The 23,561-nt window shown below is 46.8% G+C and overlaps 1 protein-coding gene across 24 annotated transcripts in view; it reads right to left on the minus strand.

Annotated features, from left to right (window-relative positions):
* Window positions 1-524: 524 nt before the first annotated feature.
* Window positions 525-23,561, minus strand: part of LOC117546888 (mitogen-activated protein kinase kinase kinase kinase 4-like) — a 29,610-nt gene continuing 6,573 nt past the window's right edge. Inside the window, exons 3-33 of one of the 24 annotated variants that reach the window (XM_034217272.1) lie at window positions 19,399-19,455; window positions 15,596-15,721; window positions 15,288-15,398; window positions 15,120-15,210; window positions 14,907-15,037; window positions 14,571-14,625; window positions 14,409-14,487; window positions 13,445-13,620; window positions 13,295-13,367; window positions 12,992-13,202; window positions 12,723-12,884; window positions 11,554-11,640; window positions 10,667-11,143; window positions 9,638-9,793; window positions 8,973-9,254; window positions 8,502-8,602; window positions 8,279-8,418; window positions 7,992-8,086; window positions 7,845-7,853; window positions 6,807-6,985; window positions 6,514-6,643; window positions 5,923-6,213; window positions 4,792-4,909; window positions 4,428-4,598; window positions 4,176-4,319; window positions 3,941-4,075; window positions 3,752-3,852; window positions 3,523-3,672; window positions 3,282-3,441; window positions 3,039-3,178; window positions 525-2,954 (exon numbers count right to left, since the gene is read on the minus strand). In XM_034217272.1, coding sequence (XP_034073163.1) covers window positions 2,871-2,954; window positions 3,039-3,178; window positions 3,282-3,441; window positions 3,523-3,672; window positions 3,752-3,852; window positions 3,941-4,075; window positions 4,176-4,319; window positions 4,428-4,598; window positions 4,792-4,909; window positions 5,923-6,213; window positions 6,514-6,643; window positions 6,807-6,985; window positions 7,845-7,853; window positions 7,992-8,086; window positions 8,279-8,418; window positions 8,502-8,602; window positions 8,973-9,254; window positions 9,638-9,793; window positions 10,667-11,143; window positions 11,554-11,640; window positions 12,723-12,884; window positions 12,992-13,202; window positions 13,295-13,367; window positions 13,445-13,620; window positions 14,409-14,487; window positions 14,571-14,625; window positions 14,907-15,037; window positions 15,120-15,210; window positions 15,288-15,398; window positions 15,596-15,721; window positions 19,399-19,455 — 4,422 coding nt within the window. In that variant the 3' untranslated portion in view covers window positions 525-2,870. Of the gene's footprint in view, window positions 2,955-3,038; window positions 3,179-3,281; window positions 3,442-3,522; window positions 3,673-3,751; window positions 3,853-3,940; window positions 4,076-4,175; window positions 4,320-4,427; window positions 4,599-4,735; window positions 4,910-5,922; window positions 6,214-6,513; window positions 6,644-6,806; window positions 6,986-7,844; window positions 7,854-7,991; window positions 8,087-8,278; window positions 8,419-8,501; window positions 8,603-8,972; window positions 9,255-9,637; window positions 9,794-10,666; window positions 11,144-11,553; window positions 11,641-12,722; window positions 12,885-12,991; window positions 13,203-13,294; window positions 13,368-13,444; window positions 13,621-14,408; window positions 14,488-14,570; window positions 14,626-14,906; window positions 15,038-15,119; window positions 15,211-15,287; window positions 15,399-15,595; window positions 15,722-19,398; window positions 19,456-23,561 lie in introns of those variants that run through there. The other 23 variants (XM_034217254.1, XM_034217248.1, XM_034217253.1 and 20 more) reach the window with 23 other exon arrangements.

Here is a 23,561-nt window from a genome sequence, read left to right on the forward strand (position 1 = left end):
TTTACACTCGAAGTTGTTTTATAGAAGGGTAATATTGACATGCTAAGAAATAGGTTAATTAATAAGGTTAAATCGACTTCACACTAGAAAAATAATCAAATAAGGTTTGTACATTACTGAAAGCTTTAGTTAAGTAGTTCACAAATTCTAATTTCAAATGCAAAATAAATGATGTACTTATTTAACCCCAAAGTCAAAAGGAATAATAATACAAAAAACACAAAGGCATACATTAGAGTTAAAGGGATCAAGGTAAGGGTGAATATAAGGTGTGTGTGCTTGTGTGACGAACCGAGCTGCTCCTGGAACAGAAAAGAGACATTGAGGGTTGAGGCCTGCATTGTAACCTCTGTGGAGACTCTCACAGGTGTCCCCACTTTGACTAGACCCTCCCTGACTGACACACAGAGCAGTGAGGGAGGGGTCGCAACCGTCGCAACACTACTTTAAAGTTACATCTTTAATTTGAACACAGGACTTTTCCTTGTAATTGTGTTTTTTTTTTTTAAAGAACGACACCACACTGTAAATTACTTCTGATTTTATTCAATGGAAAAAAAGACCTTCAGGAAAATACAGTAATTCCCATAGTACACACAGAGAGGACATAAATTAGAGAGGCATGGCAGAGAGACGTTTGAGGGGGGGAGACATGTCACCTGGCACCTGGGTGGTAGAAAACATTTGATCCACGCTGCCACACAGCCAGGGGCCCACTGTGCACGGTGTAAAGTAATCAGTGAAATCCCACTTCAGATTTGTGTAATCCAGAAGGTGAGCGAATAGTTGATCATTCCTGTACACAAACGTCTAAATGATAGTACAAAAAGGGAATAATACAAAATACAAAACAGGGAGAAACGGCCCTCAAAATAAACCATAAATATTCATATCGATGCACATTGGTTTAACAAAACAATTGCTTCTGTAAACATTTTCAACATAAGGTGTGCATTACAATTTAAAAACCACTGCAGTCGCATACTTATCTGAAGGGTTACATAATAAAATTTGCAGAAACAAGACTAAAAACTAAGTCAGAGTTAAAAATATGCCGCTTAGTTCACGCCGCCTGAAGTGGTTTTGTAACACTGCTATTAGAACGTGACTTGTTTGTTTTTCACAGAGGATGGGGACAGTGAAAGCATCTCATGTTCTGCAGCTCTCAGCACGTCCCACCTTGGACAGTGAAGGCACCACCTTTACTGAGAGCGGGGTCAAAAAAGTGGGTGAAGAAAGGGGGTCCATGAGTCTCGTTATATAGTTTTCTCATTCATACATACACACAGCTTGCAGGATGGATTCTATATTTGAACAGGAAGTGACACACAAGTCGTTCCTTGTTGTTAGAGGATGAGAAGGTCAAATGAAGGTTTATTCAATTCTGGGAAACAGTAATGATCCAGTTAAAGTGTTGGACTCTCCTGTCTGAAGCCTAAAATGGCAAAAAGAGGTCCAATATTTAATCACATGAAAGTGTTTCTACAGTACATAAAATCCAAACATCTTTATTTAACTTGTCAAAAGCTGCAGAGCCGTTTTACTCAGCTGGAGATCCTGAACATTAAGCCAAAGTCTCCTTTGTGAAATTCAAACGTCGTGCAGATGGAGGACAATCAGCTGATCCTGATTTCCTCCCCCTTTTTTTTGTAGAGTGTGATATTCAAAATCTTCTTCTCAGCCCTCGAGATCGAATGCCTTCATTCCCTTAGCGTCACTTCTGCCCACTGGCCTCCATGCTACCTTAATGGCCACTTGCTTAATCTGCATGTCTAATTCACAGTTTATCCTAGCCCTACTTATGACTGATGTTAAAGGGAAAATCCACCCAACAGCTTTTGGTAATGCATCTCATATTTCTGGGTCCATTTGTGGTTTTTGGTTGCGTTTTCTTCCAGTTGAGCTGATATAGGTGGGTTTCTCCTTTAAAACTCATCTATGGGTGTGTCTTGATTCTCACGCTTTATTTATGTGCAGCGAGCCACATACAAAATATACAGTGTATGAAAAACTGGAGCTAATTTAACACCAACGCAACATGCTGTCATAAACAGGGCTAATTCTGTTTTTCTGTCCAACATAACCTACTGAGGCAATGTGGTAAAAGTCGAGATAGTGTCTGTAAAACCTGGGAGAGTCTGAAGACTACAAGGTGGATGTAGTTAGTATGTACACGTTGATATCCAGTACCCTGTATTCAATGGATATATCAAGAAGGTCCCTTAAAAAAATCTTCACTTTAAGGAAGAGAAGGCAAAAAAAGTGAAGATACAGAGGCAGATTTACAGGTCAAGCGTTATTAATGTGGCTGTGAAGTAGAGTGAAATGACATGCTTGACGTGGAAATCTACCGTGGTGGTGGGAGTAGTTTCACCTGAACAGAACCAGGACTAAACACAGCTACTAACGGCGCAGAAAGAACCTTCGATACAGTAACGGCCGCGCTCATCGTCCCTTCAGTCATTCTCATGCTCAGTGTTTCCTCCATTCACACACACGTACACGATGCAAAGTTTTACTATGACACATAAAGATTTACCATCAACAGGCAACAGATCCCACGCCCTGCAGGGGACGAGGGGGAGGGGATCGGCTCAAAGGGAGGGTGAGGGTAAACCTGGTGGCTCGTGGGGGCTTCTGTAGGTGTCATATAGTTAAACTAACAGAAAACGCCCTCAAAACACACACACCCGTCCCTAGCGTCTTGTCATGATTACAGTCCAATCCGTTGGTTTGTTTGCCCGAGCAAGCGAGAGGAAGCTGTTCCCTCCGTCGAGGCGGTTCTCTTCTTCTTCGTCGTCGTTGGTCATGGTCACAATCGTCATCTGTTTGTCACTGCCTAGCTGTGGTCGTCATGCTGGAAATATCGACTACCAGCTCATGAGGGAGGAGCGACCCAGGGTCATGAAATACACCTGGCTGGCACCTCCAGTGCGCACAGAGGCAAAGAAGACCTGCGACAAAGAGAACATCTGTTAAGATAGTCTGAGCCTTTAGAGAAACAGCGGGCAGTGAGGATGGGATAGCTGAGTCCTCACCTTGTCGTTCCTCTCACACAGGAACTTGAGTCTCTGGGCTCTCTTGTGCATGAAGACGCCGTCCAGGTGACCCGTCTCTACGGAGCGGATCTCTATGGCCTTCTCACCCCAGCCCATGATCTGGTTTGACCTAATGTAGGCTGTGAGAGAACACAGGACATTGGAGTTGGAAATACATGTTGAACAAGGACATCAAACTAGAAATTAAGAATAGTTTAAGATCCCTTTTTTTGCCCCACTCACCCACTGAAGTTGGCATTTCTCCCCACTGCAGCACCACGTCCTTGGTGATGCGGCCGTAGGTGTTGACGTAGACGCCCTCGTCCTCGTAGCACACCAGCAGCTCGATGCCGTCCGTGTTGGGCAGGATGATGATGGCATGGCACTGAATGCTGGTCTGGATCTGGAGGGGAAAAGGAGGAAGGGTTAGGTGTGTAGAGAGCGATTCAAAACACGCTATGGCCAGACTGCGCTCGGTGCCTACATGTGTGGGCAGGTAGATGTCGTAGACGGCACCAGAGTCCACATCCACAGCATGGAAGCCAGAACAGGAGCCGTAGATGACCTTTAACCTCTGACCTTCCTCCACAGTCAGGTCCACCAGCAGAGGCTTGTGCACCAGATCACCAAAAGACTAAAACACAGAGAAAATAAAGTCAGTCAACTTGCATCTTTCTTCGGCTGAATGATACCTGCAGAAGAGCAATGCTTACCTTAAACGCCATGAACTTGTGGTAGGGTTTGGGGGCCCAGGCGTACACCTCCACAGCGTTCTTCAGAGCCAGCACCAAGAACTTAATCCTCTCATACTTCACTGCAGACAAAAAGGAGTCATTTGTGAGTTTTTTTTTGGTGCAAATCTTGGTCAGCTGTACCCTCTTCAGGAAGGTTGACAGACTTACCGACTTTGTAGTGGACGCAGCCCTCCAGCTCGCCCACATTCACCCAGCCCTGCTTCTTCTCCACCTCGGGGTCGTTGTGCAAAATCTTGTTCCTCAGCCACGACAGGTAGTACACTCTCAGCTTGTTCTTTTTACCTGCAGGAAGTGGAGTTTGATTGAGAGAAAGAAATATTGTTTCCACTGCAATGTAGGCAAACAAATATGGATTAGTGTCCAGACAGCACATGCACTGTACCTGATATAGTGACCAGGACATTGAGTCCCTCCAGGACGTCCATCTGCTGGATGCGTCTCCTGTTGATCAGAGGGTAGACCTTCCCCTGTCCGCTCCGGTCCAGCAGCATCAGACCGCTCTCTGTCCCCACCAGCAGGTTCACTCCTGGAACACGGACAGACAAGCGTATAATAGTGAGATTTAAAATGCCATGGCCCTACGGAGGTGTTTCTGAGTCCCTGACAGGGGCATGTTTATAAACCCTGCACTCACCCCAGAGAGCAGCACACAGGATCTCAGAGTTGAACCTCTTCTTGTACTTGCGGATCTCCGGCGTGTCGCTGGGCGGGCGCGTGTTGACCGGGTTGACGTTGACAACGGAGCCTTTACGGGACGGGTCGGCCTTCAGCGGGTCTGCCAGGCGTCCATCAGGCCCAAATGCTGCTGGAGGGGGCACACAGAGGTCAGGCTGGATGCCGTTGTGTATTCAAATATTAATGAACAACCTGGTGCTTGGTTTGAACGCATGCCGCTGTTATCTGTGGGTTTAACTTCACTCAGTTGATTTACCTTACTCCCTGAATGGAAACACATTTTCATGTATTTAACAGATTGTCTTGGGTTATTGTTGACGTACCGATGTTGTTGAGGGAGCTGCCGCTGGATGGAGAGATCTGGAGAAGACGAGGGTCGATGAACGGAGTGAAGGAAGAGGAAGACTTGTGTTTGGACATGGAGTTGCTTTCTGACTGCGACTGAGAGAGATTTATGGACAGTTAGAAAAGGTTCGACAATTCATGATTGTAGAGAAACTGGATTTAATCATTAAAGTAATTTACAACCAGGCAGGAAACAGCTGGTTAGAGATCAGGCATTTGATCCAAAAAGTGATTGTTACATTGATTTGTTAATGATAAAACTGTTGAATTTAACTACAATAACAAGAGCCCTTTCAGTTTTACACACATGAGTTACAGTTCCTCCTCTGGGGGCTCGTAAAACCGCCTAACTGGGAACCACTGGGACTACATAGCCAACACTGCAATTCAAGTTAACAACAAATCAAGTGAGAAAGATGGCGTGCAGTTATGTTATTTGTTATGAAGCCAACGAGACAACAACAACAACATGTGCGACAAGAAGAAACGTGTTGTGAGGGAAATGAGAAAATGTTCGGGCTGCTGTGAAGTGTTAGAGGAGAGAGCTGCTCTACTGAAGCACAGAGGAGTCGTTATTCCACCACCAGAGAGTGTTGTTGTCACACCACAGAAGAGGCGCTAATCTAAAATAAAGCGTTAAAAGTAAATGCTCTGCAAGTAGGTCGCGTGTGCTTGCACCTTTGTTCAAGTCAAATATAAAGCCCCATCTCACCACTACCATCACACCAGGCATGCCATCACCCAACACCGCTAAGAAAATGGTTAAAGTACTGTTAGTGGTTCACAGCTCCAGTTTAGTGCAGTAACCATGCTCTACCACCAGGAGAGTCAGCAGCACAGACAGAGCAATGCAGGAGGGAAGAAGGATGTAGCCAGAAGGGGGCAGATTAGAGCCAGAGTGAAGGGAACAGGAGGGGGCAGGCTGGAGAGGCAAAGAGGCTCCCAACAACAGCCGAGGACTGGGCGGCAGGTGTGTGCAGGCTTGGAGATGGAGATGGAGGTGTTTGAGGTAAAAACATGTCAACAAGACCCAGTATCCCAATATCAACGCCTGCACCACGAGCGCCCACTCCTCGGCTGTTAGCTCCGCTGATGTGAGGGCGACATACCTCCATGGCAGTGAGCGTGTCCAGGGGGGTCTGTGGGGACATGGCAGGACTGGCATAGCTCGATGATGAGGGGAAGGAGGGAGAGGAGGAGGGGGAGGAAGGGATGGTTGTGGTGGAGGAAGGGGAGTGATGGCTCTGCTGGATAAGGTCTGGTAGGTGGTGAATGCGGCCGGCAAAGCCGTTTTTCTCTGCGAGGCCGGGGGTCTGGGGCTGGCCGTGGACGTGACCAGCCGAGGGTGAGGAAGATGAGGAAGAGGAGAGATTGACCAACCGCTTAATGTCAGCGGTGCTCTGGAAGCAAGAACAGGCACACTTTGGGCTCGAGCAAGCAGGTGGAGATGCTAATTCCTGTCATGATTTACTCCCGTTCACAATAGTTAAACTTTGCTGTGTATGTCACCTAAAATCTATATCAAGGTATTAGAATACCGTCTCTTAATGTATGATGAATAAAAACATACAAAGGTTATATAAAGGAACACAGAGGTAATGGTGGAGAATGAGCGGATAAACAACACTGAAACTGGACAAAGAAAAAGGAACATGACATTTCTATCAACCATCTATCCGGATGTTCAATCTATCTCCTACCTGTCTGATGACCAGCGTGCCGTCCTTGGAGGACGTCATGCCTTTCTCGTTCTCCGAGTCCTCCACCAGCATCGTCTTAGCCGACTCCGTCTCCCCGTTGCTCATCCTCCTGCGGAAGCCATGGGAAAATCTGACGTCCATAACCAGACCAGCGTTAACAGCCATGCAACACTCATTATACGGTCTATGAGCAATATGTTTAATATCATCTGGAATATCTCATTGCTGAAATCAATGAAAGACGAAAGCAGCGGACAGTAATAACGTCGACACACAAACACAGCTCCACCCACCCAGCCCTGGAGTCCTCGGGTCCTGAGGTGGACTCCTCTCCCGCCTCCTGGTCCACCTCCTCATCGTCTTCCTCGTCGGTGGTGCCCGAGTCCTCGCTGGAGGAGGAATAGTCGGTGACCTTGTGGGGAGGCCTCGGGTCGTCCACTGCTCGAAGCTCCTTGGCAAGAGCTGTCAGATCCTGAGAGGAACAGTGAGGAAGTCTTAGGAGAGACTCTTTGTCTAGAATGCTTACAATCCTTATTTTGTAGCTCTTGATTTCTAGACAATCTGAAGTTTTAAAGTCATCCCTCCTTACTTATATACACCTTACTTTCTATTAAACTTAAATATACCTACAGTCTCAGGTCTCTGGGTACTTATAGAAGAATATTTTGCAGTCTTAGGTGATTTTGCAAACCTATTTTGGTCAGGCAGTACATTTTCCTCCAACTAAACACCTGTCCTTGAGTCAGCAAGTTTCATAAATAGGCCAACATCTCATCTTAAAACCTTGTTCCTCCCGTTAGTCGAGAATTAAGTTATGTTTTGGAAATCATGTCATCAGATCATAATTGAATTGTTTCTTATTCAGTCATTAGTTTTGTACCCGTTAAAGTCAATGTTTTGTTGCCCTCTGCTTATTCCTTGCAGATTTTTAATAATGGAATCTTGTAAGGTCAGGGGCGAGAGAGAAAAGGGAGGAAGGACACTTCCCAGACATGCTCAACAAAGAGTGTGACACAGTTTATCGCACAACAAACCAGGTGAGATTAGGAGCAATTCTGGCAGGAGCAAGGAAACAGGAGGAGTGGGTTTGCATTCAAATCAGGAAGCTGCGGCAGAGGGTTAACTCTTTTACTGCCGTGTGTGGACAAGCAATAAAGTGATAAGGAACTGTGCAGGCAAGAGGAAAGACGCCAGCAGGAGGCAATAGATCACAGGCAGGGAAGATCGCAACCATCCAAGGAGAAAAGGCCATTATCATATAATGCAATGAGAGGGGCAATGGTGCAAGCATCGCAAAGGTGTGGTTATGTAATCTCATGTAACTGGCTTACCGCATCACCCTAAGGTTCCCCAACAACCATTGGATTCACCAGGTGGTTGAATAATTAGAGTAGTGGAACATAAGAGAAAAACACAAAACCGTTTTCACCTATTCAGCATCAAACAAGTTTAACCGGCACTTTAGAAACGGGACTTACAGCTGGTCGAGTCGGCCTGGCCAGGTTCTTTTCATCTGGTTTCTTTGGAACATTTTCAGGCCGCTGGAGAGGCGATCCTTCAGATTTGGAGGAAGCTTTGAGAGAACAAAAGGAAGTGGAGTTAGTGAGGGGAGACAGAGTTTGGCAGGGAGAGCTGGCTCTGAAGCCATCTTTAATCGGCTGAATAGAAACAGCAGAAAAGCGTACCGGAGCGGGGAGCACAGAATGGTAATGGTGTTATTACAGTAATAATGGTAATGTGCTAATAGGCAGTGAAAGTACAGTACCAGGGGACTCACAGCGTGGCCTGAAGCGGTCCCCAGGGCTGGCCTGAGAGCTGGAGTTGGAGGATCCGGAGGAGCTGCCGCTGCCGGGTCGCGGCTGCAGCTTCTCCACCCGGTCCCACAGAGGCCGCTGCTCCACACTACTGACACGGAACGACACCACATTAACACTAACACACAACCCAAATGAGACGATCCTATCAAATCCAGAGGTCTCTCAGCTCACCCTGCAGCGATCCTCGGTCCGGCAGCGATCCCGGGCTGCTGGGGCAGAGGGGACTCTCGGCGCGACAGCACTGGAGACCTGGAGGTGGTCCTTACTGGTACCTGGAGCAAACAGATTCAAACATCCTCATGAAGTGGCATATGAGAAAACAAGTGAGAGACAAGAGACATATCCACTGCAACATCAAATCAACCGCAACTGAGCATTTAGAGGAATCTGAACCTCTAGAGTCCCCATATATTTTTTTAGAACAAGCGTAGGTTGGAGGTTATTTTCTTTTATATATCAAGTTAAATCAACACCGGATTTTGAATATGCTTTATACGCCCAAATATGGAGAATGTCTAGCTGATGTTCGAGATGAGGCAGAAACATCAAGGCAAACACACAGACATCATGAGAGGAGGTGAATGGAGGTGGAGGAAGGCAGGAAAGGGACGGGGGGTAAGGGGTCCCTCATCAGCTCCTTACCTTGGGAGGAACTTCCTCTCCGCTGACCTGGGGTTCGGCCCTACTAAGACCCTGAGGGTGGTGGAGGGGAGGTTGGGGCTGGGGGTCAGTGCGTGCGGGCGATGGGTGCTGCTGGGGGTCCTGGGAGCGCAGCTGGAGTTGTGCAAAGCTAGAGTTCACGCCGGCGGGCTCGCTGAAGGACTGCGAGCGAGAGACCGTCACGGGCGGAGGAGGAGGAGGAAGAGGAGGAGAGGGGGCGGCGCTGATGCTGCTTTTTAACGCAGCCAGGTGGGACCACTGGACCTTTGATGGAGGGAGGAGGGGGGGAGGAGGGGAGGAGGAAGGGGAGGTGGAACAAGCAGACAACACAGTGAGACATGAAGGGAGATGTGTGGATCTTCACCAACATGCTTATATGTAATAAATACACATGCATACAGCACGACAGGACATGATGATGGGGTTCATAGTTTGGGATTTAAATTGATGCAAATGCTTAAAGGATAGTTCGGTATAAGTGTAAGTGCAGATTACGTTCTACTCAGCACAGAAGGAAGATATAAGGGTCTCCATATTCACTTTAAAACCCTTCTTGTCCTTGTTGCTTCGCTGATTGACCAAAAAACCTAGTACAGAAACCCAGGAGTGAGGGAGGAAGTGGAGGAGGCGAGGAGAGGAGGAGTTACCTGAGGCTCCATGGGTCGTTGCATGGCCACGGCCTCGGAGGAGGAGGGGCCGCCGTTGGAGAAAGGTTCAGAGGATCGGGGAGGCAGAGGGGGCTGCTTGGGAGGGGGGGCGACCTGAGGGGAGCCCTGAATGTTCTTACGGTACCTCTCGTCTGCCTGAGGGAATCCAACAGGACAGGGTAAGGAACCTTAATAGTCTTTCTCATACTCAGAAACCTTCACAGACAAACGCCAACATTTTGTGGATATCACATTAAACATGCTTGAAGCCCAATCAAGGCAGCCGTACAGACACAGGTAGAGGTGGAGACAGGACGCTTTCAAACAGATACATCCTTGTGTTGGATCAAAGGAGGGAAAGATGGTTGTTAATGACACGGAACAGCTCTGGTGATGGGGTCCTGCATGTTAGTCTGGGCCTCAGCCACCATCATGCAACGGCCCACACACGGAGTCAGAACAGAGTGAAGAGATTCACAGGAGAACTCCTGAAACCTCCTTATTCTGAGGAGGAGGAAACCCACGCAGGGGAAAGGACGTCTAATGAAAAGTGGCTTCAATTAATTATGTGGGAAGTAATACAGCATTTTTGGGGGGGGACTCCTGCTTAGATTTCCACTTTAAATAATTATTTATCTTTCTCTCGCTCAGGTAAAAATGAAGACGTATAAATTCAGACGTCCAGACGGTTTTAGTAGTCAAGGAGACTAGCAACAGTGCGAGTGCCAAGAGAGGGTGGAGGATAGCAGCTCCGTTTTATTCAGGACACAAAACGCCTGGTTGCTGTGGGTTTCTATTCTCCATCTCCCCCCCCCCCCCCCCGATTGTTTCATTCAAAGGGCCTGGCTGAGAGGACCCATGTTGTAACAAATTGCTCTGGACTATCGCCACAGCATTCAAAAAAGACAATTAAATGCAACTATTTGTGCAAAAAGAAACCAGTATTTGCTGCTGCTTGGTCAGTGAGGCTGTGTGGAGACAAGCAAGAAGAAGCTGGAAAGAGCAGGCAGAGCCGAGGAGGAGGTTCACCTCTCTGATTGGCTGAGGAGGAGGACTGACCGGCCTATCGGGCTCCAGACTTTCTGCCTGGGGAGGTTCAGAGTCAGGGAGTTCAGTCTGAGAGGGAGTGGGGGGGTTTGAGAGCTGGTTTGGACAAGTCTCATCTGAGTCGGTGCTCTGGGATTTGTCTGAGGGGATTGTGTCAAGTTCTCTGGAGGACTCATAGGAGCCTTTTGCTACGGAAACAGCAGCGTCGAGGACCTGAGCGTGAGGGGGTGAGGGGAGGGCTCTGTCAGGGGGCAGGGTGGAGGTCTGTGGAGGCTTGGTCTTGTTGGGTTGGTGCTGCAGCGACAGCAGGTAGGCCTGCTCCTGCTGCAGCCGCTGGTGGAGACGCTCGGCCTTGCGCTGCTCCTCCAGCTCCCGCCACTTGAACTCCTGTTGCAGAGCGTGGGGTCGATGCAAGGGGGTGAGAAGAGAGCTGCTGTCGGCCGGACAAACCTGTGCCAACTGTTAAATGCTTTCCTTAAAACACATTTATACAGTCAGGCTTTGGCAGCCTGTTTTATTGCAGATTTTACACACCGGGAACTCACTTTTAACGGTACACTGTAACTGAATAAATCTAATAGATTGTATAAAATAGAGAGGAGGAGTTCGGAGTTCCAACCATTTAGCAAATAATTGATTCGGACAACTTGCAAAATACAAAAAAAGAGGAAACGTTACACAACATTTCGTATTCAAATAAACGATTTACCAATTTCACGATCACAAGATGACTCAACAAAGCCAAAGATATTAAAATAACTATACCAGGCTGCATGAGGTGTGTGTGTGTGTGTGTGTGTGTGTGTGTGCGTGTGTGTGTGTGTGCGTGTGTGTGTGTGTGTGTGTGTGTGTGTGTGTGTGTGACTGACCAGCAGCATGGCCTGTTCCCGCAGCAGCTGCTCCTGCAGCATCTCCAGGTGTCTCTGCTCCTCCTCCAGCTGGCGCCTGATGTAATCCTGTCAATCAGAGCAAAGCAGGTTAGAGAGTAACATTTCAGGGAAAGACACGGTGTCCAGCTCCACGTTCTGTAACTTCCTTTCTGGACAGACAAGAGCCTTTTAAGCCAGCAATCAACATCTAATTTGGCTCATTGTCACTTCAATGTAGCAACAATATATCCTCTCACTCAGCTTCCCGAATGCACAAGAACTTTGATGAACATTCTCACTTTCACCAGGACTAGTTCATTCTACCGCCTACATCAAAGACAATACAAGTACAAATGTGACCTGCTCTATCGAATGTCGCGTTACCCCGAAGACACATTTTGAGTCGTATACACCGTTGGAAAGAGGAGATTCCTAGCTTTCTAATGATATCAGGATTGTTGTTGTTCTCCGAATATTAAGCAACATATGTCACATTATATAATGACTGTCACCGAGTCATCATTTTGAGAAAAAGGCCTTTAAAGTTTCCTCTTCTCTGGAATCCATCGATCTGATTGGTTATTAGCAAATGATCAAAATACTACGGAGGGAAGATATTTTCGTTTGGATTACTGGTCTGGGGGAAGCTCGCGAGTGTGTGTGTGTGTGTATACGTGTGTGTGTGTTGTGTTTGTTTCCCGGGGAAAACAGCGGCTGTTGTTATGCCTGCTGTGACGTTAAGTTACTCCGTTCTCCGCTTGTAATTATGCCGAAGCTTCAAAGTTGTATTTATCATCTGAATTTGCTGAAACAAGTTTAATATTCTGAAAGCCAAGACTTTGTTTATTTGAAATCAGATGAAAACAAACTGTAACGGACCCTGCCGTGTTATCTATGACGACTACACGCCTTACATTCATAATGTCAGCCGGAGGGGGGGGGGGCGCTGCGGAACAGCAGGGTGCGAGGGAGAGCTGTCGTCTTCCCTTCACAAGCTTCAAACATTTATTTCATATTCTGAAAGCCAAGACTTTGTTTATTTAAAATCAAACAAAACACCGAACCCCGAAAAAATAGTTTTTTACGCAAATCTACATTTATTTTGAAATGAGCCGTTGCGACTTCCGACTGATTTCGACAGAGCGGGTCACACATATGATAAGACTGACCTGTTCCCGATCGTTCCTCCTCTTCTCGTCGTCAGCCCGCCGGCGCTCTTCCTCTTCTTTACGTCTACGATCCATCTCCTCGACACGCCTCTTGTCCTCCTGCTCGCGGCGGCGCTGCTCTCGCTCCTGCTGCCTCCTCATCTCGCGCTCGCGACGCTGTTGCTGTGGAGCCACAAGACAATAATGTCAACAAATGCTTTAGCACCCAGATCAGTCTCTTCTCTTGGAGCTGCATAACAGAAGAAAAAAACGTCATCAAATCATCCAACCTCTTCCAGCCGCCTCCTCTGCTCCTTCTGCTGCTCGATGCGTTTCTGCCTCTCGGCCAGCAGCTGGCGCTTGTACTCCTCCTGCTCTCGGAGCTGCTGCTCCTGGAGGTGCTGCTGGCGGCGCAGCGCCTCTGAGCGCTCCTTGTTCTCCTGCTGCAGGCGGATGAAGTCGCGGCGCAGCGTGGATTCCCCTGGCTGATTGACAATGGAGCTAGACGATAGGAGGAAAGATGGCATCGATTAAAGACAGTGGCGTTAGATTGTATGACTTCTAATAAGTAGGTAAACCTGTTTTGTTTTCACCTGGGCTCTCCCTCCTGCTCTGGGGGATCCTCTTCCTCCTCCTCACTGCCACTGTACTCGTACTCTGTCTCATCTGTACAAGAAGGAACAAGTTAGAACCAGACACTTTAAGAGATAACTAAAGGCAGACAAGTTAAGAGCCAGGCGCACCTTTCTCCCCCCTCTTCTTCTTGGTGCGGTCGATGTGGTCTTTGAGCTGGATGCGGACTTGCCTCTCGTTGGGCTGGTCTCGGATGAAGGGGTGCTTCAGCAGCTGCTCTGTGGGGGGCCGCTGCGTGTAGTTCTTCACCAGAGAGCCCTCGATGAAACTGATGAACTTTTTGGACCTGTAGTGAGCGGAGGAGAGTCAGCAGGGAGGAACGATGCAGGACCGAGCGGGTGACAGATACAAGGAGACAGCGGCTGCCAGACAGATGCTTCAGCCACGAAAGCATGGAGCACATCCAGGGATGCTAAGTAAAACGGACACTCCTGCAAACAAGCTTGAGATTACAGATTACCCATCAGCCCTAGCAACACATCTTCCCTCCATGTCTCTGAAACATTGAGGCTTATACATGTGGACAGGTAGCATCGGTCACATGTATACCATGAAAACACTGACATACGGGGTGCAGCACTGCAATCCAATTCTCATCACAATTGCACCTGCTGCCATTAAAGGGTTTTAATGAAACCATTTAAGAAATCAAATCACCTTAAAGCTAAATAAAGTATTTTTAATGCAACACAGGATTATATTAATGTAAAAGCAAAGCCAGGCTACATTTGTCTGTAAAAACAGGAAGTAGTTCATCTTAGATCTAGTGCTAGCTAAAGAAACCTTGTGTCTGCAGTGCGTCCAGAGCAGCGCTGCAGTGCGTGCCAGGAGAGGCTGAGCCTCAGATGTTCAACTCAGCAGCAGAGCACAAGCTCTGGATTCAAGCCTCTGTAGCTGCCTGGGCTGAGGTCAGAGATAACATCTAAATGCACAAGAGTACAAATGGAGAGGCCAAGTAGGAAATCTATACATAAAATCTGATTCAAACCTTGTGTGTGAGGATTTTATGGGTGCAATGAGGATTGGAAAGGATGTAAATGAATAACAAACCACATCTTCTGGGTGTTTACCTACCATTTTTTAGACTTGAGCCTGGGGGGAGGGTTTCTTGGAATGAGGAAGAGCGCACGCATTGGGTGCATGTCGCAAAGTGCTGGAAGAAGACGAACAAATACAGAACATCAATACAAAATGTGACCGACACCAAACTAATATTAGGAAATAACAGGTACTCACGTGGCGCTCCTTCAGCCATTTCAATAGCTGTGATACCAGTAGACCACAGATCACTCTGCGAGACAAGGAGGCGCAAATTAAGCAAAACTGCAGCAAGCACACGTACAAATCAAGTGTTCAATGTCAAGTCAAGCTGTAAAATAGTTTTTATTTTCAATATAGATTCAAATGCACATCATGAGTAAGTCCAAAACAGTATACCTAGTAAATAAAGCTTCATATGATATAAGAAAAGCAGCAAGTCCATATTTGGGAAGCTGGAAACACCATTTCCTGCCATATGAAAATGTACTCGTTGCAGCTCTGATGTCGAGTTTTGGGTGTTGAGGCTCTTACTCTGTAGTCGTATGTCGCGTCTGGGTTCTCGTCACAAGCGATGACCTCAGGGGCCATCCAGTAAGGCGTCCCGATGAAGGTGTTCCTCCTCCCCACGGTCCGATCCAGCTGAGCACTGACACCAAAGTCCACTACAGAAAGACATGACAGTCAACAAGGTGCTGTGCACAGATGAGAGGAAAGGAAGGGAAACATTTAGAGCCTGCCACTTACCCAGTTTCACTTCTGCATTCTCAGTCAACAGGACGTTTTGACCCTTGATGTCACGGTGGATGACGTGGTGGGCGTGAAGGTGGGCCAGACCCTGAGGTGGAGAAAGGGGAGGAAACGAGTGAGGAAGAGGAAAGAGGAGAGGAGGAGAGGAGAGGAGGATGCACTCACCCTAAGGATCTCTCTGGAGATGTAGGCGATCCAGTCTTCCTTCAGCTGGTTCCCCTTCGTGTTCTTCACCAGGTCTGTGATGGAACCAGCTCCACAGAACTCCATCACCAACTACAATAAAAAACAACCATCAGAAGATACGTCTAGAGAATCCAAAAGAATAATGACTTGACCCTCGTAATAATATTTAAAGGAGACCACAGTAGATAAGTTATGGATCATGGAGATTAAGATACCGATCATGGCCGCTACATATTTCCCATACTGCGGCCTGAGCCTTAATATCTGGAGTGGATTTGAGGACTTACCCAGAGCTGGTCATCGTGTCCCGGGGGGCTCTTCTTAATGAAAGCACCGTAGTAGGTGGCTATGTTTCGGTGGTGGGAATACTTCTTCAGCATATTGATCTCCAGTTTAATTTCCTCCTCTTCATCCTAGACACACAACGACACGTTACAGAGGGGGGGAACAGACAAGAGGGGGTTTGTCCTTCCACTGGAAAATCTACATTTATAAATAATCACTGTTCGGTAAGGCTGAACGATTAATCGATTTTAAATCGAAAATGCGATTTTAAATTATGTGATTATCAAATCGGAAAGCCTGCTATTTTAACACTTCTTGTGTGTCAGTCATCCACACCAATCAGAAGTGCTGTGCTCCACATGTACCAGCCATTGTTAACCAATCAGAAGTGGCCCATGATAGAAGGTGATAGACAGATTGATCCAATCACCTGCCAAGTATTTTCCAAATGGCTTCCAATGGAGCTTTCCTAGCTGGTTTGGTGAAACCATCTGGGTCAGGTTAGTAATGCTCCATCACATGTTTCTATTACAGGGTGAATGTTAAACTGAAGCTTGACTTTAAAGCAACCCAACGGAAGTTTCATGTAAGTTTAGTTCTTTCACTCGTAGCTCGGGTGCTAGAGACGGGAGCACGTTGATGCGACCTTCCTAGCCGGAGATATGGCCGCATTTTACAATAAACTTCCGTTGGGTCGCTTAAAAACAAAAAATATCGCGAATCGCAATATCTGTCAGAAAAATCGCATTATTTCCCCAAATCGTGCAGCCCTACTGTGCGGGACTTTAAATCATCATTTGGCCATTTAATTTCGGATCCAAATCAATTCACTTTCATACCGAGGGTCGTTGCACGGTGTCAAGATATGTGACAACGCCCCGTGGTTTCACTTCAGCCAGGCCTCGTCCATCTAATATCTGGGACTCTGCTTTATAACAATGCAGCAGGAGTCGTCCGTCTACTGGCAAACGATTCCTTTGTTTAGGGATTAATGATGCATGAGCGAGTCTCAATGTGAGTTGATGTGAACAGTAGCCATTATCAGTAATCCTTCGTTAAGAGAACTACTAAATATACATTAGATCGATGGCAGGCCATTAGCATCAGGCACACATCCTGAGTACACTTGCTTATAGCTGCGTAGAGAGCTAGGAATCCTGCCTCTGCACACAAATAAATAATAACAAATATAAATAGTCATTAATTAATGAAAATAAAAACGTACAAAATAGTTGCAATAGTTTGATCACAATACACTAAAGCGTTATCAATGAAACTTGTGAAAAATAAAAGCCAAAAACACAATAAATATTATGCAAAGTGGGTTTAGGATCGCTGAATAAATTATTATTAATCAACCAAAAATGGATGCCTTTTAAAAACCAAACACATCCTTTGAAAGCTGTAGACACCATAGGGACATCTATACGTTTAAGAAAAGCTATATCCACTCCCAGATGTTGCTTTAATTCTGCTGTAAAGTGATTTTGAATATTATTAGCGAACCTGCTCTTGAATAAAAGGTCAGAGCTAGCTGCAGTGAGCTCTCCCTGCTTGCACCCAATAGCAACGTGACAATGATTAACAGTGACGCACTAATTGAACACATGCAGGGGTCAGCCCGCTCTGCTTCACGGTCGCATCGCCGCTCAGAGTACAGTGGGAGGAGGGGGGATGGACAGCATCATCCCTGCAGACAAGGTGTGCCTCTTTATATTAGCAGTGATGTTATTGAATAGAAAGGAAGGTGATGCTAAGTGTGTTATTGCTAAACTGTGCGCTGTGCATCACCTATAGCAAAATGGCAGTTGGCTGTCTGTGAAGGCGGCCATGCTGCTGCATGACTCGTTTGAGTTGACGTAAGCCTTTCTGTTGTGCGCACCCCCTCCCTCCCTCCTCTCCCATCTACCCCCTCTCTGCCGTGCAGCTGTTGGATTATCACACACCCGACTGTGAAAGCTTCGCTGCCACAAGTCGCACGGTGAGGCCGAGACTGACTCAATCATATGGGGATGTGAGAGAGATAGAGGAGTGGAGGATATGACGGCTAACTATATCTGAATATACATTACACACACAAAAGGAATTATTCATCTGTAGTACTAGGTCACACTAATATCCAGACATTATCATATGCCTGAAGGGGATATAATAAAAAGGTAAGATAAGTAGCCATGTTCTTAATACATTCTGAGATGTGAGGAAAGCAGAATATACAAAACAAATATAGGATGTTTAAGATGTGTTTAAAGGCAGGGTCCCAATCTGTCCAGTCAACTTTCTACCAGAAGATTTGAAATGTTATTAGTATTAAATAAGACAAATCTAAAGTAGAAAGAAATTGGTTTTGAGCTGTGAGGGTATTTGTCAGCCCAGAAGAGGAGTGTTTGGGATTTGATAATGTGGGTCAGAGTGACTCAGGGTCAGAGTGAAAGAAGACTAACACACACTGCGCCAATCAGGTAATGAAGAAATATTTAGAGCGCGGTTAAAATAAAGATAAGTCCAAAACTGTATGTGGTTTGGATATTACTTACTGCATTATCTGTAAGAATATATTCTATCCAGGCACTTACTTTTATTTAGTGGAACATGGATGTAGGGCTAAAATAAGGAAGTATTTTCATTATAGGAGAAATTGATATATTTTCAATTTATTCATAGCTAAAATTGTCTAAAACTACATTTTCGCAATGAATTATTGGGCAACAAAAGTGTCAGGTAGGTGAAGTCACGCTGACCTAAAAATAGGTACATCTGCTTTATCAGTTTAACGATGCAGACAAATGTCTAGAACATGTACGGCACAAGCAAGAGTTAAAGCCACACACCCACACAACGTTCATTATTTCAAGACAACATGTAGTGAAACAGGTTCCGCCTCAGTGGGCTTTACGAGAAAAGCATTCCCATGCAATAGAAATGATTCATAAGATACTACATGTCTAGAAGACACACCTGGGCAGTGCAATATACCGGGAACACATGATAACAAATCAGTGTGTCACTCGTGACTCAGCGTGACGTCGGCTCAGGGGAGGAGTGGCCGCCGGCGAGTCGGGGCGCAGCTTCTATCCGTGGCTCTGAATATCAGTTCGTTCTCCTTTGAATGATTGTTTACTGTCAACATCTGTGTCTGTATTCATTTTGCTATAGTAACTTTGTTGAATGTATTTATTGTGTGCCCTTCGGAGGGTTATATATTGGTGTAATGTCTTTTGCTAAAACATGGTAATAATATATGTCAAGAGAAAAAGTGTCTTTCTAAAGGAAGTGATGCATGAGGGCGATGAAGATGATGACCGCAGGGAGGATGATGAACAACTCATTCACCGCAACAGCTTGTTATTTGTGTGTCTATGATTACAAATCATTATTATGTACGTGTGTGTGTGTGTGTGTGGGTTGTTGGCCTTCGCTGCAACTCTGAAACCTCCTGCTTTGTGTTTCTGCATGTGTGGTTGAGTGCGTTCTCTCATCTGCACGGATGACGGGACCTCCCACAGCTGAGGGCAGCATAATGACGTACTTCACTCAATAAGCATCCTGTTGCCCCCACCCCACCCCACCCCTGCTGTTTATTATGGGGGGGGGAAGACTCATTACAGAGCATGGCATTTCTCCTCTGTAAGCTCAAAAGCATGTAGACGTCAGATCCAATGGAATGTCTCCTGATTTAAATAATAACCAGACTATCGTATGCACAAGAACTGTGTTACACAAGAACCTTGTTTTGAGTTTGTTTGCTATCAACACTACTCCTGCACATGGGTTCAAATCAGAGCAATATGTTGTTCAGCCTTACCTCCGTGACGTCCATGACTTTGATGGCAGCCAGCTGTCCAGTCTTGACATGTCGTCCCTGTGGAGAGATTAAACGAGGTGAATATACACTACACTTATAACACACTACCAAATAACAATGAACAAAAGGAAGTGGACACGTGATGGACAGAAACACAGAATGTAAAGTACAATACAAATTGACACATTAAAAGGTCCCCTATTATACTGTTTTTCATCAATCTATTATAGGTCTCAGATACAGAACATGTCTCTGATTGGCTCCAAACACCAAACAGAATTACCCATAATCCCCTCTGTTTCAGCCCTGTTTCCAAAGTGCTGATTCTCTGTGTGTTACTTTAGATGAAAATAAGGAGCCCCTCCCCACGCCCCTCTGAGAGACATTTGGTTACAAAGAACTCAATGGTGCTCTAGGAGGAGGTTCAGGTGATAAGAGGGGGGGGGGGGGGTTACCTTGGTTGCTGATAACATCGTTATGACATCATAAAGTGGCCAAAATCTGATCAGCTCATTTTCAGACAGGTTTTTATAGAAATGGATCAAAAAGAGAGAGAATCTTTTCTCTTGAAACTTTCAGTCTCTTCACATGATGATGGAGAAGAAACATGAAGAAGTGGATTTTGCATAATAGGTCCCCTTTAAGGGCTGGTTTTGGTGCTCAAAACTTTTAAAGCATATATCGACCACATTTCCCTAGTCCAAAGAATATCTGATTTCTATGCCTTTGTACCCAGATCTTGAAATACAATATGTGGTACCATTATAATTGTTTTAACCTGACACAACCCTCAGCCATTTGGTGCTTCCAGCTTCTGAAACGTGGTCTGTCTTATGTCATTGTTAATTAAATATATGTGTTATGGTCTGCTATCAATCAATTGAAACGTTTTTCCCATTAAAGATTAATCTCTTATCCCACGCTATATATACAGTGCATACCACAGATGAGAATATTATTCCCAAGCTATATATCCCCAACATTCCCAGACTCCTCTGCTCTCCTAACACCATACTGCCACTCCTTACATAAACAAAGGACAGAAATAGAGGCCTCTCCTCGACCCCCCCCCCTAACTCCGAGATAAAGCATGGGACATTTTTGGGAGCTGGCCAGATCGAGTATGGGTATTCCCCTCTCTGACTCTTAAGGACACTGCAGTGATCGTGCTGCTATGTCTCTGCAGCAACTCAGCCAGACACACACTCTGCACAAAGCAAGTGGACAGTAAATGCAGATTCAAACACACATATGGACGCCCGGACCTCCACCACCATCAACATCTTAGCCAGTGCATTCCATAGTCAATTGAAACTGTATGGATTATGACAATAAAAGCCATGCAAGCTTAGGGGCCCGCTCTTTCACTGGGCGGATGAGAGGGACACTTTACAATGCCTTTAATCCTCTCCTCTTTGATCCTAGGGGTCGCCACTAAAAACAACAACAGTGAAGCCGACTTTATGGCCTCCTGAGCTGCTTGCTGTGCTGGGTTCACTGGACACAGGTGGACCAGGAGGAACTCACTCATCACTGGGATTTAAGTGCAAAAAACGTCAACTGGTAGTCATAGGATTTTTGGATTAAACTATTAATAAAGAACATGTTTCTCCACCAAGGTTCAAGGCTCTTTATTTGTCATACGAACATAGCTACAGAGTCGTTATGTCGATGAACATCTTAGGTCACAGGCTTCTCCAACAACGCAGAAAAGTATAGTGCAAGTAAATATTAAAAAGTAAATACAAATAGTTTTAAAAAAGTGAAATAAGAGTCTATATGCAAGCTATTGGAATGATATGTTAGATAAATAGATACATAATGACTAAGTAGCAGATGAATGTTATGGATGTTGTTTCAGCAGTTCAGCTGTTTAACAGTCTGTGGGATGAAACTGTCTCTGAATCTGGTGGTTTTTGTCCGGATGCTGCGGTAACGCCTGCAGACTGAACAGTTTGTGGCTGGGGCGATGGGGGTCTTTTATAATTCATTCATAGATATCTCTTAAAGGCTGGTGCTTAAAACTGTTTATGTATTTATATTATGTGTAATGCCTTGTTAACATGCTATGAATAAGATCTCATGTGCAATGAAACTCTCCTTTGCTCGTTTCTCACTTACTGTCAAAAGAAGGATTGCCATTATGAAAAACGACTGCATATTTGATGAATAATGTCACTGCATGATAACATTTTGGTGGCAACTACAAACCCCAAACAGAGAGAGTCAACAATGACTCACTCACTGCCACCACTTGTTTTGCTAAATGCCCTCCAGCCCATACCCAACACCAGGTGTAAACACTGCACCTGCACAGGTTAAGTGGTGTCAACACCAGAAGACTGCTTTTTCTTTCTCTTCCTTAACGATCGGTAGATTAAAAAAGGAGGTAGGGAAAATCAAGAAGCCAATTGTGTCCATACACTCAATCAACCCTCCCAGAGTTGTTACTAAACTCATTAAGGTTGATAGTGTCTAGTTAAATGTATACAAACCTAAGAAAACTAGCTGTTCACAGGTGGTTTATTGATGATTTAAAGTTATGTGGATTGGAAGAGATACTAGGATGTGAGCAGTACATCTTTCTCTGCGAGTCGTCACACAACTTCCTTCATCTTGTGGGTGGAGGTAGGGTTATCTAGGCCACAAGGTTATTGCATCTCGATACCACAAAACAACTGGGTTACACGACATAAGCATATGAGTTTCTTGGCACGCTCAATCCCCTGATTTCATCAATGCATTGTCCTGAACAACACAAGTTAGAACAAACCATGTGAATCAGGCACGTTTTACTGTTGACAGTTGTCAATGGTTTCAGCTCTAGTCCTGTGTTCGGCCCTGTGTTCGGCCCTGTGTTCGGCCCTGTGTTCTGCCCCTGTGTTCGGCCCCGCGTTCGGCCCCGCGTTCGGCCCCGCGTTCGGCCCCGTGTTCGGCCCCTGTGTTCGGCCCCTGTGTTCGGCCCCTGTGTTCGGCCCCTGTGTTCGGCCCCTGTGTTCGGCCCTGTGTTCGGCCCCTGCGTTCGGCCCCTGCGTTCGGCCCTGCGTTCGACCCTGCGTTCGGCCCTGCGTTCGGCCCTGCGTTCGGCCCTGCGTTCGGCCCCGCGTTCGGCCCCTGCGTTCGGCCCCTGCGTTCGGCCCCGCGTTCGGCCCCGCGTTCGGCCCCGCGTTCGGCCCCGCGTTCGGCCCCGCGTTCGGCCCCGCGTTCGGCCCCGCGTTCGGCCCCGCGTTCGGCCCCGCGTTCGGCCCCGCGTTCGCCCCCGTGTTCGCCCTGTGTTCGCCCCCGTGTTCGGCCCCGTGTTCGCCCCCGTGTTCGGCCCCGTGTTCGGCCCCGTGTTCGGCCCCTGTGTTCGGCCCCGCGTTCGGCCCCGCGTTCGGCCCCGCGTTCGGCCCCTGTGTTCGCCCCTGCGTTCGCCCCTGCGTTCGGCCCTGCGTTCGGCCCCGTGTTCGGCCCCCGTGTTCGCCCCTGTGTTCGCCCTGTGTTCGCCCTGTGTTCGGCCCTGTGTTCGCCCCTGTGTTCGCCCCTGTGTTCGGCCCCTGTGTTCGCCCCTGTGTTCGGCCCTGTGTTCGCCCCCGTGTTCGGCCCCGTGTTCGGCCCCGTGTTCGGCCCCGTGTTCGGCCCCTGTGTTCGGCCCCGCGTTCGGCCCCGCGTTCGGCCCCGCGTTCGGCCCTGTGTTCGGCCCTGCAGCAGCCAGCGGGGCGTGGCTGTGGAGGTTATCTGAGGCACCGAGCTATCACTCAGCTCCTGGCCTCCATCGCTGCTCCTCTTAACCACGGCCAGATGTGCTGCTGGCCTCTCTCCAGCGCAGCACTAAACCTCCGACTGACTTACTGACTGCCTTCAGAGCCAGAGGGTTCAAATCTACACTAAAACCAAATACATCAAACTGTGGTGAAGAAATCTCCGGAAACTCCATAATTGAGGCTGCTCTAAAATGTTACCGTTTAATGAGCTTTTTGTTCATGATGTCCACTGTGAAGAAAATACACGCCAGGTGTTGTCACAATGTCTTCTTAAATCAAACAAAGTGCAAAATCACTGTTGTTATTTGTGTTTTTGGGGTGATTTCCAGGTGAGCACTGTTTCCCATGTACACTTCTCCACACGGCTCGTATCCTCTGCATCCTGATGGACTAGAACACAAACAACCTCTCCCTTCCTAC

This window comes from Gymnodraco acuticeps, unplaced genomic scaffold, assembly GCF_902827175.1.
Source record: "Gymnodraco acuticeps unplaced genomic scaffold, fGymAcu1.1, whole genome shotgun sequence".
NCBI lineage: Eukaryota > Metazoa > Chordata > Actinopteri > Perciformes > Bathydraconidae > Gymnodraco > Gymnodraco acuticeps.